Source organism: Camelina sativa, chromosome 20 (genome assembly GCF_030686135.1).
Source record: "Camelina sativa cultivar CO46 ecotype springtype chromosome 20, ASM3068613v1".
In the NCBI taxonomy this organism is placed as follows: Eukaryota; Viridiplantae; Streptophyta; class Magnoliopsida; order Brassicales; family Brassicaceae; genus Camelina; species Camelina sativa.
Window position 1 is genome coordinate 15340148 of NC_141899.1, and position 18643 is coordinate 15358790.

Genomic DNA, 18643 nt, shown 5'->3' on the forward strand with positions numbered 1-18643 from the left:
TGTTGGGACTATAATAAATTATTAATTTATAGTGATATTTATTAATTAATATTTATTATTTTATAGTATATATAGAGAGATTTGTTTTAATTGTTTAAAATTTAGAAGATATGAATTGAGACAATTTTATTTAGAATAAAATAAGGATTTGGATGTTATATATTGTAAAGTTTTAGACTTGAAATTTTAATATATGGAAGATTAATTCAAAAATAATTTAGAAAATAAAGTTACAATAACTATAAATAAATACACTTATACAACCAATATATATACATATATATATATATATATATATATATATATATATTCAAATTTATGATTAATGACTTCAGTTATATTAATTAACAAACTACAATAATATCAAAATAAAAATGATGCATATTTAAAAATTGAAAACTTACAGAAATTTTTAGATATTTTTATGATATAGTTATAAATTATATTACAACACTATATTTTAAAAACCACAATATAATTAACAGTTGTTTTATATGAACAAAGTTCCATTAAAAAAGAAACTAAAATCATACTTGTATATCAACTTATATATATACACATGTAAATTTATATAATTGTTAATTTATGATATTATTTAGACCATATTTTATATTAGAATTTCAAAAAGAAAATATTATTTTATTATATTATCGATTTTTAAATTTTTTTGTACTGACTCGATTCTGACTGGTGAAATTTATTATTTTATTATATATAAAAGAGTATTTTTTAAAAATGACATAAAAAAGTAAAAATACCTGTTAATTTATTGAGGTTTTATTGTATGTAAAGATAGAGAGTACTTTGCTTTTGATGGAAATAATTGTAATATTTATAATTGTAGGCCATGTGTCTACCTATACATTTAATTTGCGTATCGGTCCATACACTAACATACATACGCATAGAGTTGGAATGAAGTAGAGAGTACTTTGCTTTTTGAGGTAAATGTTCAAATAATTAATGGTCCGTTATCTATATATGGTACTACACATATACACAGTTACGTACGTAATAAAAACATGAAAAATATGGAATCTCGTGTATGTACTCTATTTCTATCGTTCGGTCCCTCTTATTGTGTGTCTGTTCTGTTTATTGCGGGAGGGGTGCAATTGTTTTTTCTAAAAATGAAAAAAAAGAAGTTAGGATAATGTTTTAACTTGTAGATTTGGATATCTCTCGAGAAAAATCAGATCACTTTATTTTTTTGTTTATCTTGTGCCTAGTATATGTCTAAGTGAAGAGTATGATTTGTAACAAGTATCAACTATTAAGTTCTTTCATCAACATTATATTTGTAACGAAGAGAATCACATATTTTTGGTCAATTGTGATGCAGCTATGGTTAGAACTATAATTAGTTACATGTGCACAAAAGTAGAGATGTTATTAATTACTTATACAAATTATTTTCTTAGCTTAGACACAACCATATATAAGATAATAAATGAAAATATGATTTTCTTTCGAGAAATATCTAATTCTTAGCTACGTTCTTTAAGTAATCAGTAAATGTTTACAAATAGTTTTAAATGTAAGACTTGGGAAAATAATTACGTACATGATAATGCTTCTTTAATCGCAATTTGAAGTAAATTATTTGGGGGTCTGACGAATAATTATGGAATTATATATAACGTGCGTGGTGCGACTAGATACAGATTACACTAGTTGAAGATATCATCAGCTAGGGACAGTCCAGCGTCACGTATTTGGAACTTTATGTAAATATCGGAAAGTACAAACTCGAATTTATGACAAACTCTTTTGGATCTCGATCGAACGTGGTTGTAATTGCAATTGATATACCAGTCAATACCATTAGTGTTATTCATATGTATACAGTATACCCATATTCAAATCCACATAATACAGTTTGGCTAAAATTCTTTTGATAGTCAACCTAATTAAAATACTTATGGTCGAGGTTAAAGAATAACACAAAATTTTCAATTATTTAGAACCTATAGAAATAATATATGTATGTTTAGTTTAGATATAGATTTCGATCTAAGATCTGATCAAGAAAAAGAAAACATATCATATAAGATGTCCAAATTATAACATACGATGCCTTTTCCTACGAAGTTGCATAGTGAGAATACTTTAGTTTATTACGTGGAGGAGCCAAGGGATGTTGACTTTTTGTGTGACATTTTGTAGTCAACGATTATTTCTGTGAAAAGGAAGAAAAAAAAACATGATAAAGCATTGGTTATCCAATTTGACGAGGACTAGGACATTACTTAGAAGACTCAAATTGTAGTGAAAACTAGTTAGCGGTCCAGTTACCAGTGGTAGATATGGCCGTCCTGCTTTAACCTAGAGTTGTATATACATAATACATGTCTGGTTTAATTCAATAAGATTTCCATGTTTTATATATGGTCTGGTCTCTTCCTTTAACTATTTATAATTTTACTGAATTAGTTGAACTAAAATGTCATCTATATATCTTTCTTTTCACGCCAACAAACGAGACTAGAATGCATGCCATCTAAACTCAAATTATTGGGATCCCTCGGATGACAGCCACAGCCAAATACTTAGATCTACAAATTCTCGTAACATTACTAATTGTCAAATATTTGTTATTGGGTCATAAACCATATTTTCTTCAATGCTCCATCAAATTATATTTATGAAAATATCGACCTTTGAACATCCGTGGAAACAATGACTTTTAGGTTGTTTATAAGCCGTCGATAGTTATTCTTACAAAAAATATGATCAAATTCATCAACAATCCCGATCTTACTCCTAATTTTTTTTTGGCAATGCTAGTTTTTTCATGCCAACTAGTATAACCTTTTTGTTGGCTTCCATCTAAACTTAACCAAAATTTTGTCATCGCGCTAGTTAATTTCGATGTTACTATCTTGGAAATCAAAAATATGACATCAATCACATATCTCGACAATGCATATGGCATCATTCTAAACAAAAATATCCCTCCCACCGTTTGATAAGATCGCCACTAATTAGATCACAAAACTTTTTTAAGTATAAAAAAAAAAGAAAATGTCTAGACAATTTGGTGATTCAATTCTAGATAAGTTCACATTCTTTTTTTTTTTCTTAAATATCCATAGGAAAAAAAAAATCTTCTTTTATTGTGTGTGGTATACAATGTATATCTAAAGGTAACTAAAAGTTGAATAAGATTTAGTTGTTGTTTAGGTACCAACTTAACTTCTTCTAATACATCCAAGATGACTAAGCATTGATTTTGGTTTGCCATATAGAAAAATATTCACAAATAGAAGATGAAATTATGAGGACTAATTAATAAGCTACACTACTGTCTGTTAAAGTTTTTTTTAGCGAGTAAGAAAAAAAGGACTCGATGTGGATTGTCAACATCACAGTAGAGATCAAGGAAAAGATCTCTTTCAATGTTCATTGAACATAGTAACGAACTTCAAGTTCCCTTTGTCCCTTGTACTTCGTTTTTTTCTTAACTTTATGTATTTTCATTATTCTATGTCATCATGTTTTCCTTTTATTCAGTTAAAATTGTTTTGTGTTACGTACACAATCCTCAACATATAAGGATTACCTTAATTTAATGTATTTTAATTGATTAAAATTTTTATAGATTCTAACCAAAATATGATGGAACATATTTCACCGTCGACTAATTTACTTTGGTTTGATTTTATATCCTCAACAAATATGTCAATTTTATGTATTCAATACTTGGGGATATATTTCCGTTGGCTATCAATTTTTTTCTCGTTAAAAATTGCAAAAGTATATGAATAACGAGAGATTAATGACAATAGATAAACAAATAATATCTGAAAAAACATAAAATTTGCTGCTATATAAAGCTTTAATTGCAAATTTGGTGAAGGTTTAATAAAATAATGACAGTCACAATGAAGAAAACATATATAAGCATATTAATATCGAGAGATTAATGACGACGGATAAAAAAATAATATATGAAAATATAAAATTTGTAGCTATATATCGCTTTTAGATTACAAATTTGGTAAAAAAATTAGCAAAACAATGACAATGACAATCACAATAGCGAAAACGTACATAAGCATATTAGTAGTAGAGATTAATGATGATGGATAAATAAATAATATATGAAAAACATGAAATTTGTTGCTATGTAGCTTTATTTGCAAATATGGTGAAAAATTTAGCAAAATAATCACAGTCACAATGACGAAAACATATATAACCATATTAATATCGAGAGATTAATGATGATGGATAAATAAATAATATATGAAAATATGAAATTTGTCGCTATATATATATAGTTTTTAAATTGCAATTTAGGTGAAAAAATCTAGAAAAATTATGACAATCACAATGGAAAAAACGTACATAAGCATATTAATTGTGAGGGATTAATGACGATGGATAAACAAATAATAATTTATCGCTATATGTAGCTTTAATTGGAAATTTGGTGAAAAATCTAGCAAAATATCGACAATCACAATGAAGAAAACATATATAAACATATTAATATCGAGAGATTAATGATGATGGATAAATAAATAATAAAAATATGAATTTGTCGCTATATCTAGTTTTTAAATTGTAAATTTGGTGAAAAAACTAGCAAAATAATGACAATCAAACGTAGGTGAGCATATTAATAGCAGAGATTAATAACGATTGATAAAAAAAAAATATCTTAAAAACATGAACTTTGTCGCTATATATAGCTTTTAGTTGCAAATTTAGTGAAAATATAGAAAAATAGGGATAACTAAAATGACAAAAACATGCATAAGCATATATTTAATAGCGAAAAATTAGTGACGACGGATAAAAACAGTATATGAAAACATGATTTTGTCGCTATACATAGTTCTTAATTGCAAATTTAGTGAAAAATATACGTGTATTCAATTTGTCGCTATTAGTAACAAACTTTTGACGGTGAAAATTTATCGTTTTAAATAGAATTTATATAATTTAAGTAGCTCATGAATGTTGAAAGTAAATAAAGCATTAGAAAAATAAGTAATGTAAAAAAGAAAAATGTTTAAAAAAACAAAATTTTAAGGTATGGTTGTTCAGCAATGCATATACGAACATATTTCTTTCTTTAAATTATAATAATTTTTTGTATATGTATTGTGAAGATATGTCATAGAATCATAATATTCATTTGATTGTGAAAACCAGTTCACATATGCTTGTTTAGAGGTTTTCCAGTTGTATTTACAACACAATTTATGATATTATCTAGTCATGTATATTTTTAATAGCCAAGGTGTCATAATTTACGTGGCTAAAGTGATTTTAGCAACATATACACAATATGTGGTCAATGCTATTGGCTAAAAAAAATTCTTTTTGCTAGTCATAGAAAATTAGCAATAGATTGTTTGAAAATGTGGCAATGATCACAAATTTGGCAGTAGAGAAAATTATGTTAGTAGCTAATAATGACTAATTTGCCACAAATTAACAACTAATAATCTCTGACCGCGTAGCTACGAGTGAAAATTTGCTAAGGAAAATAAGCTATGCTAACCATAAAAAGCAACTGTCAAATTGATAATAATGGATATGTCCAGACTCCAGTTTATAGAAAATGATGCAGTGTAGTCTCATTAACCTTTGGTGTTCATGGTAAGCAAATAGTTCCACAGACTTTACCTTTCTTCCTTTAGTGTCTTCACTATGCAAAAATGGTTTTAACATATTGGTTTCACAGGATGTGTGCATGGTGTGGATGGTCCGAAAGCTACAAAAATGCACTACAACAAATATTTACATTGTTAGCGCGAGAAAACTGCTATCATAGATATTACATAGCGTTATCGTAAATGCTGTGACATCGGCAGCCATGGTAGACCCCCTACATACAATAGCGTTTTTGACATGCTATAATAAATATCTACATACGATAGCATTTTCATATTATAGGACTAATCGAATGCTATAATACATTTTATGGTAACACCAAATTAGTGTTATTGTTTTTGCTATATAAATTTTATAATTTGTATATTTGAATCCTATTTTGCAGAATTTATTTAATTGGATATATATATATATATATATATAAATTGTTTTTCATAAAATCACCAACATACATAAAATTATTATTTGATTAACCAAAAGAAGTTTTACATAACAATCTTAATTAAAATAAACTAACATGTATTGTGTTTACAAGAAAAGAGAAGCTTCTCTATCTCCAGAACTTGGTGCACACAAGAAGAAATGAAACAAAGTTCAGCATTTCCAAAGCAGTAACACTAGTTTTAACTTTCACCAGAGCTGTTTGTCTTTTGTTGAGTCCCTCGAGGATAAAAGAGAATGCCCCAAAAGTGAGACAACTCTGTAGAAGAGCTTGTGGAGCACCTTCAACACATACCATAAAATTACCGGTTAGCTCTCTTCTATGTCAGGACTAAAAGTATTTATATGATGCTGAAATGCTTGCAGGATCAGTCTATTTAAGAGACCCAATGCTATATTAGAAAATATGATGAGAATGATGGATTTTGGATTACCGGGGAAACTAAGAGCAAGACCAGTGCAGCATCCCGCAACTCCAACATTAATGGCTGCAAAACAAGAACAAATAACAATATAAGTAAGAGCGACATTACAATTTCATGTAAGAACTAATGATTGGCAACTTAAAAAGAGGAAGAGATTTGAAGAGTCTTACCGTCATCTTTCCCACGCACTTGCTTGAGAAGGCAAACAACCAAACTATGGACTCCAGATAAAACAGCAAAAGTCTTGAACAAAAAGAAAGCAATCAATACTCAGTTTCGTGGAAGAGCCATATAAGCAAAAAGCGTAAAGATGAGAGTGAGTGTGTACCTTTGCAGACTGCCCTGCATCTGCAAATGATCCTTTAAAGCCTTTCTTCTTGAACAATCTTGAACCTGAACAACCCAAAACAAACATATCTCTATCTCGTGAGATTATTTGTAACAATTCAATCATCATAATACTTCAAAAGCTTACAGCAACCACTCTTATCACATTTGACACTCTACAACGAAAAGTAAACTAACTTAATTACAAAAACAAAATCAAACTTGAGAAATATGTTCAATCCCCTAAATCTGAGATTGTTACAGTAATTCTAAAACACTTACTGATTGCTCAAAACCTAATCCAGGAATATTGAAATCAAATCAACTAAAGAAACTCAATCTTTTTCCCCAATAATTCTCAATTTACTATCATCAGAGAGTAAACGCAAACAGCTGAGTAAATAAAAAAAACAGGCATAGAGGAGGAGATGAAAGAAGAAGGCTCTTGGTCTTGTAGTTCTGCCTGCACACAAAGTTTGGCAAGAGAGAGACTAAGATATCACAAATCGATTTTAAATTTAGGGTTTATGACAGTAAAGTCTCAATTAGCCACCGTCGCTGGAACACCAATACGGTGATAGTGTCAGAATTAGCCAAACACCATTGTTCTCAAAGAGATAGAAACAAAGCTAAAAGCTTTCACCTTTCACACACAATTAAAGCGACCTAGAAGGCAACAATTTAAGACAAAGGCTTAACGAGAGAGAAGAACACCAACATGTTAAGAGACCCACGAATCTGAATCCACCAAAAATTAAAAAAAAAATATTCAACAAAGCTGAAAGATGTGACGCCATATCTGGGACAATAGGAGAGATCTTAGTAATCTCTACCAACTACCTCAAGTGCAGATCTGTGGCTGGTCTCGTCTTTTCGTCGGTGGCTCGAGGGTAACACAAAAGGGCAAAAACCGACGATATTGTAAATCAAATCTAGGGTTTAGTGTAATCATCGCGAAGATTTTAAAGAGGAAAAAAAAATTTGAATCTGAAGATAGCGAAGAGGTATTTGAGGAGAGGAGAAGAACTGAAGAACGATAGAAAACAAACGAGAGAAATTAGGTTTTAATTGGTAATAACTAATAAGTGATTTTTTTTTCTAGGTTTTTAAGTGTTTTGGCGTTACAAAGTGAATTATTTTGGCTAAGTATTGGCGGACAAAACAATTTTAGATTCCCACCTAGAGATTTTCTATCTTAGCGTTTAATAAAAGCTATAGTATAATAACCAAAATTACAAACAATCTTTAATAGCAGTTGAGGAAATCGAGCTATTGTCATGTGCTATGAATGTGGACTTTTTTTGTAGTGATGATTCGTTGTAATGAAGAAAGAGAGAATTGGGACTCTGCAATAGAAGCAAGAGTAGACCTACACACACCATCTTCTTCGGTCACATTGTAAACATACAAATTTGTGTCTGTTCTAAAAACCAGCTGCATATAATTGGATGCGGTTAGTTACTTTATTATTAAGACATTAGTAATGCGATACTTTTTGACATAAATATAAGATTTGAAAAACTGACAGTAAGTTAATGCTTCGATTGTGGTGTAGATAACGCAAATATATTGGCGGAGAGTCCAGAAGAATGTTATGCAACTGGAATGGATTCGTCTATTTTGAAACCAGCTACATTGCAGAAATTGAGATTTATTTTGTGTTTATAAATTGAGTGGCTTGTGTGTATGTATATACTAAAATTGTAATCTTTAGTCATTTTATCATCAACTAATGTTACATTTCCTAGTTTTCTCTTGTTTTTATCATCATATTTGAGTGTGTTTTTTTTTCTTTATCTATACACATATTGATGTGATCGTAGGACGGGAGCTCGACCAAAACGACCAAGACACACTGGACGTGACTGAGACGCCTGACCAAGACGCCCCGGATGCGGCCAAGACGCCTACCTCGAACGCGGCCAAGGCACAAGCAATCCTGCCAGGAGCCACAACTCGATCAAGGAGTTCAGCAAAAGCGGCCAAGCAGCGGATCAACCTCTTTGTTCGATCATTCGTCCAGCATCAACTGACCGATGAAGACCTCGAAGGTTCAGTTCGTTTGGTCTTCACTCTTACCCAAGAGTGAAGACAACAAAGTCACTTAAGCAAGAATTTGTACTCTTTTTCCTTACTCCGGGTTTTTCCCATTGGGTTTACCGGAGAAGGTTTTAATGAGGCATTGAGCTTGGTGCACAACGCCCTAAGACTAAGTCGCTTCACGCGTCAAGGCCAAGGCGGTTATCCTTTTCCCTTTTATCTTTTGGTTTAATTACGAACTTTGGAATATTCCTTTTTAGACCGTTGAGAGTGTTATGTTGAAAGTCACAAGAGGCGACTTGTTCCATTTACAAGGAGAACACGTCTAAGGAAAAATGTGCGTATCAAAACGAATCCGCGTGTCCCTAAGCCCTCTCTTGACCTAAGTATTTAAACCCTCTCTTAGCTCTTTGTTCTGCTTAGACTTGAATGAAAATAAAACTTTTCTCAAAGAGAGATTCTTTGATCTTGTCTCATCCTTTCTCTAGTTCAATCCGGTATTGTTCTAAGGAAGAACCCTAACGACCTCAAACCGGGTTTGCCGTCGTTAGTGACCGTATCAAGAGGAGAGCCAAACCTCTTGTGTCATCGTTCAATCCATCTACTCTTTCTTCATTCCATTTCATCTCGCTCTCACTGTCGTTTTCTACCACATCCATCCGATAGCCGCATCCATCCGTCCGTATCGTATCCGTCCATTCCGATAGAGGCTTCACGACCGTTTTCGCACTCTTTCTTCGTTCCAATTCATCTCGCTCTCACCATCGTTTTCTACCGCATCCATCCGATAGCCGCATCCATCCGTCCATATCATATCCGTCCGTTCCGATAGAGGCTTCACGACCGTTTTCGCAAACGGTTCGTTGGAATCTCCTCAAACTCCGTTTCACTCGTTTGAATCGTTCCTAGTTTCTAAATCCCAAACCTTGTCCAAGGAAAGTTTTGTGTATCTCACTCTGTCCGAAGACGCTTCCTCCGTCCGTTCCGCATCCGCGACCTTCGGTCACATCAGCTTGGTATCAGGGCTTCAAAAGCTCCTGAAAGGTTGTTTCATTCTAAAACTCTTCCCTTTTGTTTAAAGTTTCAATCTTTATCTTTTTGGGTAGCCTAGTATGCATTATCTCGTTTCGCATGTCCCATTGTTCATTTGGTGTATGTTTGGTGTTGTCAAGCGATTGTTTAGGTTGTTTAGCTTTCGTATTGTTCATCTTGTTCGTCTTAGTGTTCATCTGTGTTCTTGTGTGGTTACTTTTAGATAGATAAAGTTAGGATTTCATTTTGTTTCCGCGTTTTTGTTCTTGACCATAAAGCATTTCTTGTCGTATAGTACTTTTGCTTTTGCTTTTTGTTTTGGTCATAGGTTTAATTTGTGTGAGCTGTCCTCAATCATTTGGTGACGAAATAAAAATCTATTGTGTGGTCCTATTGAACGTTTGGTTCTCACGCGTTTGTGTTATTTTTGCTTTTGTGTTGCGAGGTTTAAATTCAAATCCAAGACGCGTAGAGAAGCTACACGTCACCATAGACCGTACGGACGATGGCCGAAGAACCACCTCCAGCATCACCCGAGATAGGAGTCACCCTCGCCGCATTACGAACCGGCATAGAACAGCTTGCGGAGCGTTTAACAAGAATCGAACTGTTAAACCCTCCCCGTGAAGATTCTTTGCCCGCAAGGCGACCACGACGAGAGCCGGCGAGCGACCAGTCCGAGGAGGACTTTGAACCGAGGCCTAGACAACGTCACCAACATGAAGATCCATACGAAGAAGCTCCAAGGCACCACGAGCCAGCTCATAAGATGATCGCACCGACGTTCGCTGGTAAATACGACCCAGAAGCTTACCTCGAATGGGAAAGCCGCATGGAGCATCTATACTCGTGCCACGCCTACCCAGAGCTGCGCAAGGTTCAATACGCCGTAGCTCAGTTCACCGATCACGCTCTTACTTGGTGGGATCGCCTTGAAGCTGAGCAGCGCCGCAACCGAGAACGACCTATCACCGTTTGGGAAGTCTTAAAGGTCGAGATGTGATGGCGCTACGTGCCCCCGTTCTATCACCGAGAGCTCTAGAAGAAGTTTTGGAGGCTCACTCAAGGCGCACGCCCCATAGAAGAGTACTACGAGGAGTTGAGCACTTGCGCAACCGATTGCAAGTTGACGACTCCGAAGAGTCACTCATGGCTCAGTTCTTGGATGGGTTACAAGAACGCATTGCGCGCAAGGTCGAGCGTCAGCCCTATCAAACCTTTGAAGAGTTGTTGCATCTCTCGGTGCAAATTGAGAGTCAAATCAAGAAGAAGAACGCCTCCGTGACTCGTACCAGAACTCAAGGACTTCCGACTTGGTCTCCTAATGCATCGCCATCAAACCGCTCTCAAGAGAAGCCGAAGGCAACTAATGTTGACACAAGGTTCAAACCGCGAGAACCGGCCACCAATAAGCGCCAAGACCCGCGACGCAACACTACCAACGTCCGGAGCCATGACATTGTTAGCTTCAAGTATCAAGGGAGAGGCCACTACGCTCGAGAATGCCCGAACGCACGCACCATGATCCTTACCGAAACCGGCGAGTTCGAGTCCGACGACGAGGCGACCGAGGATAACGTTCGAGGAGAGGCTGAAGTGGAAGAGCTGAGCCCAAAGTCGGAGAGCTGTTAATGATTCGCCGCATCCCGAACGCAAGCGTAGCCACCGACAACGTCAACCAGCGCGACAACATCTTCCACACTAGGTGCAGTGTAAATGGTAAAGTTTGTGGCTTGATTATAGACGGTGGATCTTGTACAAATGTTGCAAGTTCTAGTCTTGTCAAGAAATTATCTCTTGAGACCACAAACAACCCTCTTCCTTATCGTTTGAAATGGTTAAATGACAAGATTGTGATCCACGTCAAAGAAAAGGTCATGGTCTCGTTTAGTGTAGGTCTGTATAAGGACCAAGTCCTATGCGACGTGGTGCCTATGCAAGCTAGCCACCTCTTATTGGGGCGACCATGGCAGTTTGATAAGCAAACCACGCATTGCGGTCATACAAACCAATATTTCTTCGTCCATGACAACAAACGTATTTGCTTGAAACCCTTGAGCCCCACGCAAGTTCATGAAATGCAAAGTAGGTTGTCAAAAGACTCGGACGATAAAAAGAACTTTTCAGTTCAATATGGTGATGTTAGAAAGTCCATTAGTGACTCTGGCCAAGTGTTACTAATGGTCTTTCGAGATTTATTGCTTATAGGCCTTGAAGGATCGATAGACGCCCTACCGGAGGTGATTCGCGATGTCTGCCGACGTGTTCCCCGGTGAGCTTCCCGAAGGTCTACCACCGATCAGAGGCATTGAGCATCAAACTGATCTCGTTCCAGGAGCACAGCTTCCTAACCGGCCAGCCTACCGAGTCAACCCCAAAGAGGCGAAGGAGCTCGAGCGCCAAGTAGCGGAGCTTATGTCACAAGGATACGTTCGTGAAACCTTGAGCCAGTGCGCAGTTCCTGTTCTCCTCGTGCCCAAGAAGGACAGATAGTGGCGCATGTGTGTTGACTGTCGAGCCGTCAACAATATCACCATCAAGTATCAACATCCCATACCGCGGCTCGATGATATGCTCGACGAACTAAGTGGCACCAACGTCTTCTCAAAGATCGACTTGAAGAGTGGCTACCATCAAGTTCGCATGAAGGAGGGTGATGAATGGAAGACAGCCTTCGAAACAAAACAGGATTTGTACGAATGGTTGGTAATGCCATTCGGTCTTTCTAACGCTCCTTCTACATTTATGCGTCTCATGAACCACGTTTTAAGAGCTTTCATCAATAAGTTTGTAGTGGTTTACTTTGATGACATCCTCGTGTATAGTTCTAGTCTGTCTGATCATGTTAAACACTTAGAAGCTGTCTTGTTTACTCTCCGCGAAGAGCAACTGTACGCCAACTTGAAAAAGTGCGTCTTTGCTGCTGATGAATTAGTGTTTTTAGGTTTTGTTGTGAGTTCGCAGGGCCTTAAGGTCGATGGAGATAAGATACGTGCGATAGAGGAGTGGCCCATGCCAACAAGCATCACACAAGTCCAATCGTTCCACGGTCTCGCAAGCTTTTACCGGAGGTTCGTGAAGGACTTCAGTACAGTGGCCGCGCCCCTCACCGCCGTTATCAAAAAGAATCAAGAGTTTAAGTGGGGAGAGGAGCAAGACCGAGCGTTCACTGAGCTCAAGCGCCGCCTCACGCAAGCCCCCTTGTTGACCTTACCTGACTTCAACAAAACGTTTGAGGGTGAATGCAATGCTTCGGGAGTTGGGATCGAAGCAGTTCTTACTCAAGGAGGCCGACCCGTGGCGTATTTCAGTGAAAAGCTTAGTGGTGCGGCGCTCAACTACCCGACTTATGACAAAGAACTATACACCCTCGTTCGTGTGATGGAGGTTTGGCAACATTACTTGTTGGCGAGAGAGTTCGTGATTCACACCGATCACGAAACGTTGAAGCATCTTCGCGGCCAAACCAACTTGAAGAGGAGACACGCAAAGTGGGTTAGGGTTCATAGAGTCCTTTCCTTACGTCATCATGTACAAGATGGGAAAAGAAAACGTGGTGGCCGATTCTATATAAAGAAGACATGCGCTGATCACTACGATGGATGCGCGAGTGTTAGGTTTTGAAACCATCAAGGACGCATACGCTGGAGAGGCTGAGTTTGGTGACTGTTTCCAGAACCATGGGAAGGGAATTTACACCAAATTCTATCTTCATGAGGGGTTCCTGTTCAGAGGGCGTCGGCTATGTATACCGAATGGTTATATCCGAGAGTTGCTTGTTCGAGAAGCCCACAACGGAGGCTTATCAGGTCATTTCGGCATCACTAAGACATTGGCCGTGCTTCGAGAGCACTTCTACTGGCCAACAGACCATTCAGGATCGTTGAAAAGATCAACGATAATGCCTACCGACTCGAGCTTCCAAGTGAGTATACCACATCAACTTCTTTCAATGTCACTGACCTCATCCCGTTTGATGTAGGTGAAGACGGAGATGTTTTGTCCCCAAAACCTTTTCAATGGGGAGGGAATGATGTGATCGTAGGACGGGAGCTCGATCAAGATGACCAAGACACGCTGGACGCGACCGAGACGCCTGACCAAGACGCATCACACGCGGCCAAGATGCCTACCTCGAACGCGGCCAAGGCACCAGCGATCCTGCCAGGAGCCACGGCTCGATCAAAGAGCTCAGCAAAGGCGGCCAAGCAGCGGATCAACCTCTTCGTTCGATCATTCGTCCAGCATCAACCGACCGATGAAGACCTCGAACGTTCAATTTGTTTGGTCTTCACTCTTACCCAAGAGTGAAGACAACAAAGTCACTTAAGCAAGGATTTGTACTCTTTTTCCTTACTCCAGATTTTTCCCATTGGGTTTACCGGAGAAGGTTTTAACGAGGCATTGAGCTTGGTGCACAACGCCCTAAGGCTAAGTCGCTTCCCACGTCAAGACCAAGGCGGTTATCCTTTTCCCTTTTATCTTTTGGTTTAATTTTGAACTTTGGAATATTCCTTTTTAAACCGTTTAGAGTGTTATGTTGAAAGTCACAAGAGGCGACATGTTCCATTTACAAGGAGAACATGTCTAAGGACAAATGTGCAGATCAAAACGAATCCGCGTGTCCCTAAGCCCTCTCTTGACCTAAGTATTGAAACCCTCTCTTAGCTCTTTGTTCTCCTTAGACTTGAATGAAAATAAAACTTTTCTCAAAGAGAGATTCTTTGATCTTGTAGAATCTTTTCTCTAGTTCAATCTGGGATTGTTCTAAGGAAGAACCCTAACGACCTCAAACCGGTTTTGCCGTCGTTAGTGACCGTATCAAGAGGAGAGCCAAACCTCTTGTGTCGTCGTGCAATCCATCTACTCTTTCATCGTTCCATTTCATCACGCTCTAACAGTCGTTTTCTACCGCATCCATCTGATAGCCGCATCCATCCGTCTGTATCGTATCCATCCGTTCTGATAGAGGCTTCACGACCGTTTTCGCAAACGGTTCGTTGGAATCTCGTCAAACTCCGTTTCACTCGTTTGAATTTTTCCTAGTTTCGAAATCCCAAACCTTGTCCGAGGAAAGTCTCGTGTATCTTGCTCTGTCCGAAGACGCTTCCTCCGTCCGTTCCGCATCCGCGATCTTCGGTCACATCACATATTCTCTACCAAAAAAAAACTTATTTTACTATATATATTTTTTACTTCTCATATTCATATTCTCTTTGTTCCCACGTTTTCATAGTTTAAATATTATCTTCCGCGCCTTCATTACTTTTCTCTCTTTCTATGAACACATGTTATGTTCTAAAAGACTTTTGCATCAAACCCAAACATATGGTGTCAATGACTCAATTATTTAACATTGCTGGCGTAGTGTTTGATGATATCTGTTACATAGGAAACCATGTTCTTAGCAACAGAGTTCAAAGTTTTTATTATTATTATTATTATTATTATAAATCGTGAATAATATTACCAAAAGTAAAACTTAGTTACAGAAGCTTAAGGCCCGGGGCATGGAGTTTCTTAGGCTTAAAAATATTAAAAAGCTTAATGAATCTAGAAACAACTTAGAGGAGAACGGTGAGTTACCAAACCATTGAGACAATAATCTACTACAACCTTTATGATATCTACGAGCGAGAAGAGTATCCCGGATGCTTCTATTTTTGTTGACTGGCAAACTCTTATCTCATGCTCTTGACAAAGTCCCTATCAGTCCAATCTCATCAACTCACCATAAGATACTGCTTCCAATCAACGGTATATCATATCTGGCAAGAGCGTAACAAGCGACGTCATGGAGAGAACCCCAGTACTCCCTCAGCACATCTTGTCAAGCTTATTGATAAAAACATCAGAAACAGATTCACTGCAATCCGTAATCAAGGTGACTACTCTTACGATGATGGGCTGGCTTTATGGTTTGCTATGCGTCCCTAAGAAGCAAAAAGCGTTTCCAAACCTTTTGAGTTAATTTTGTTTCAGTCTTATTCAATGTAAATCTCAAATAAAAGGCCACAGCCATCGTAAAACAGTCTTTGAGTTTGAATTAATTTAGCATTCAATTCAAAAAAATATCAGCCTCTAGCTACCACTTTGAAGCGTATTGCGCTGCCCAGGCTACTGTCTATCTCCTTTGGCGAGACAGAAATAATCGTCTGCACAACTCTATCTGCAGCAGTTTTTACTATCTACTGTTTTGTTTTATCAATTCTGAACTGAATTAAGGTTTTATAATTTTTTAAATTAACCGTATTATATATAAATAGGAAATTTCATATATTTTCTCCGCTTGATTAATCATCCTGCAACGTTATCCCATTTTTAAATGATCTACTGTATTTGTATGATTGCATTTTGCATAAACAAAAATGTGAACCCACAGACACAGATACTTAAGGAATGTGTAGACTACTAGACTGAGGAGACATGTTCACTAATTATATTAACAAATTAAAGAATCAAAATCAATATTTATAATTAAAAATTATAAAATAAAGAAGACGAAGCTAGATATGATTCTTAGATGTCTCACAAAGTCATATATAAACAGATCGATACATCAATACAGACAGAAATATATTCGTATCTAAGTTTGATTCACAAACCAGATCTCGAATAATTTTATGACTTTTTTAGTTGTATGAATAAATAAAATATATTCTCTGGCTTCACAGTAAATCTATAAGCCTCTCCCACGTACGTGGAAGCGAATCTCTCCGGCAGGCAAGCACAAATCAATATCACCCATCTCTCTATCTATCTATAGCTTGCGTACATCAATCACTTTCGCCTTTCACATGTTACAACTACCATTATATGTATCATAGGTGCAATTTTGCATGCATTTTACGTCCAATATAAGTATATATGTGCATAATAAAATATATATATATATATATATATATATATATATGTATTGTTATGCTTCACGTGATGGAGAGATATGGAGTCGTGATGAATAAGATCGCCCTTTGGCCTAACCAACAGGTACGTAGTTTAGTAATTAGTGAAAGGAGAGAGTAACTTCAGATGCTTTGATGGTGGAAAATAGAATATATTTTTACAAGAGTGTTCCTTTAGTTTTATTCATACGATCTAGTGGATTATTTGCACATGATTGATCCAATTTAGAAGAATCTATCTTCTTTTCTTTGTTTTAATAATATTTCTTTCTTTTCTAATTAGTTGTTTTAAGTGATGTAGATTTGAGGGAATCATCTATATATTATGATTTATGAACAAATTAACAACAAAACAAATTTTGCAGACATGTTATCGTGGGAATAATTTTTTTGTCAACCCATTTTTTAATTAAAAACGGCACAGGAATATTATCCCACATTTGGGTGAAACAAACCATTTTCGAACCCGACATTTTGTTTTTGCTTTGACATAACTGTAAATATCATTAGAAGTGAAAGTTTTCGATTTACATAAGATAAAACTTATGGTTTTTAAGACCTTGTCAAAAAAAAAAAAACATGACAACATGTATTGATAAAATAAAAAAACACAGAAGTCATCTAAGCCAACAAATTAAACCTTCTATATAATAATAAAAATTAAGAAGTTTGAGATGATCGAACTTCGTACCTTGTGTTTGTGTGTGCAGTGAAACAAGTCATTTAGAAGGTTTATTGTTCTAGCCTTCTAGGCGATTGCTTAAAATTTTTTTACTGTATATGTTTACTTGTATAGTTACGTACGTAGACTAAAGTAAAAAATCAGTTTTTGGTATTTGGATACTTTGTATTGAACAATAATATCTCGAATTTATTATCAAAAGGCAAATCGGTTGGAAAATCAAAATCGTATCTAAAATCAGTCATTGTACGTGGTTAACAATGTATTGACAAACATGACCGATATCGATCGATCACAAACTCTAAATACTCGAATTCCAATATGTTTAGGCAGAATATAATTAAGGAAATGGTGGATTTACGGTTAAAATAATTAAACATAAATATTTACAAACTTCTTGTGAGAAGAAAAGATTTTAACTGAGATATATCTTTAAAAGAAAGATTTTATATATATAATTTTTTAACTAAGAGAAAAAGTCAATGGCGAACCGCTGGTTCCCCGAGTATCGTCATTTCGGCCAACTTCCTTCTTCAGCTGCGGCTGAAGGCAGTCCCAACCGTCCTCCACCCTTTCCTCCTGACTCTCCTAACCTTAGCCCTTTCCCCTCCTTTTCTGAATTTCCTCCTCTTTCCCTTATTTCTCCTGTTTCTTATCATCTACACTCTCCTCAAACTGATTACGTAGATCCTGAGAGAGTGATCCTTGCACTTCCTGCTCAACATAAGTCTACTCCTGTGGTAGTGAATGCTCAGGCACAAGAAATTCTAAATTCGTATCATGCTTCCCTAAGACAAAACCCTAGATCTGAAACTCGAGCTACAGTTGCAATTGGAAACACTGTAGTTCAGACAGATGGATTACTATCCACCCCACCTCCAAAGGTGGTTCGTCGCTTCATCAAAGCTACTCAAACTGCTAGTACTCAGTTAGTCGACCAAACAGCGTCTCAGGTTGCTCCTGGTCCAACTGTTACTACTGCTGCAAACTCTCCTTCTACTGTAACCCAGGTTTCAGTTGCTCCTACTCTTGCCTCAAACCTACCAACTCCTCCAGTTACTGGTCCTCTTCCTCCTGAAATAGTAGTCCCTGTTCCCCAAATTCAAGTACCCTCAACCCCTACTACCAGCTCTTTGGATGCAGCCCCTTTGTTACATGCTCTAAAC

The 18643-nt window shown here is 36.5% G+C and overlaps 1 protein-coding gene across 1 annotated transcript; it reads right to left on the reverse strand.

Moving 5' to 3' along the window:
- Positions 1 to 6158: 6158 nt before the first annotated feature.
- On the reverse strand, positions 6159 to 9520 carry LOC147918916 (chloroplastic import inner membrane translocase subunit TIM22-2-like). The gene is made up of 7 exons (XM_087503779.1): positions 9439 to 9520; positions 7104 to 7117; positions 6970 to 6997; positions 6823 to 6887; positions 6665 to 6737; positions 6504 to 6557; positions 6159 to 6351 (listed from the first exon to the last, which is right to left on the reverse strand). Exons 1-7 carry the CDS (start codon positions 9518 to 9520, stop codon positions 6179 to 6181), a joined length of 489 nt encoding a protein of 162 aa, XP_087359905.1. The 3' UTR covers positions 6159 to 6178.
- Positions 9521 to 18643: the final 9123 nt, after the last annotated feature.

Coding starts and splice junctions, on each gene's coding strand:
- LOC147918916 (XM_087503779.1), bottom strand. CDS start 9,520: ATGGATGTGGTAGAAAACGACAGTGAGAGCGAGATGAAATGGAATGAA. Junction 6,738..6,822: donor ATGCAGGGCAGTCTGCAAAG/GTACACACTCAC, acceptor TTTTTGTTCAAG/ACTTTTGCTGTTTTATCTGG. Junction 6,558..6,664: donor AGTGCGTGGGAAAGATGACG/GTAAGACTCTTC, acceptor CTTGTTTTGCAG/CCATTAATGTTGGAGTTGCG.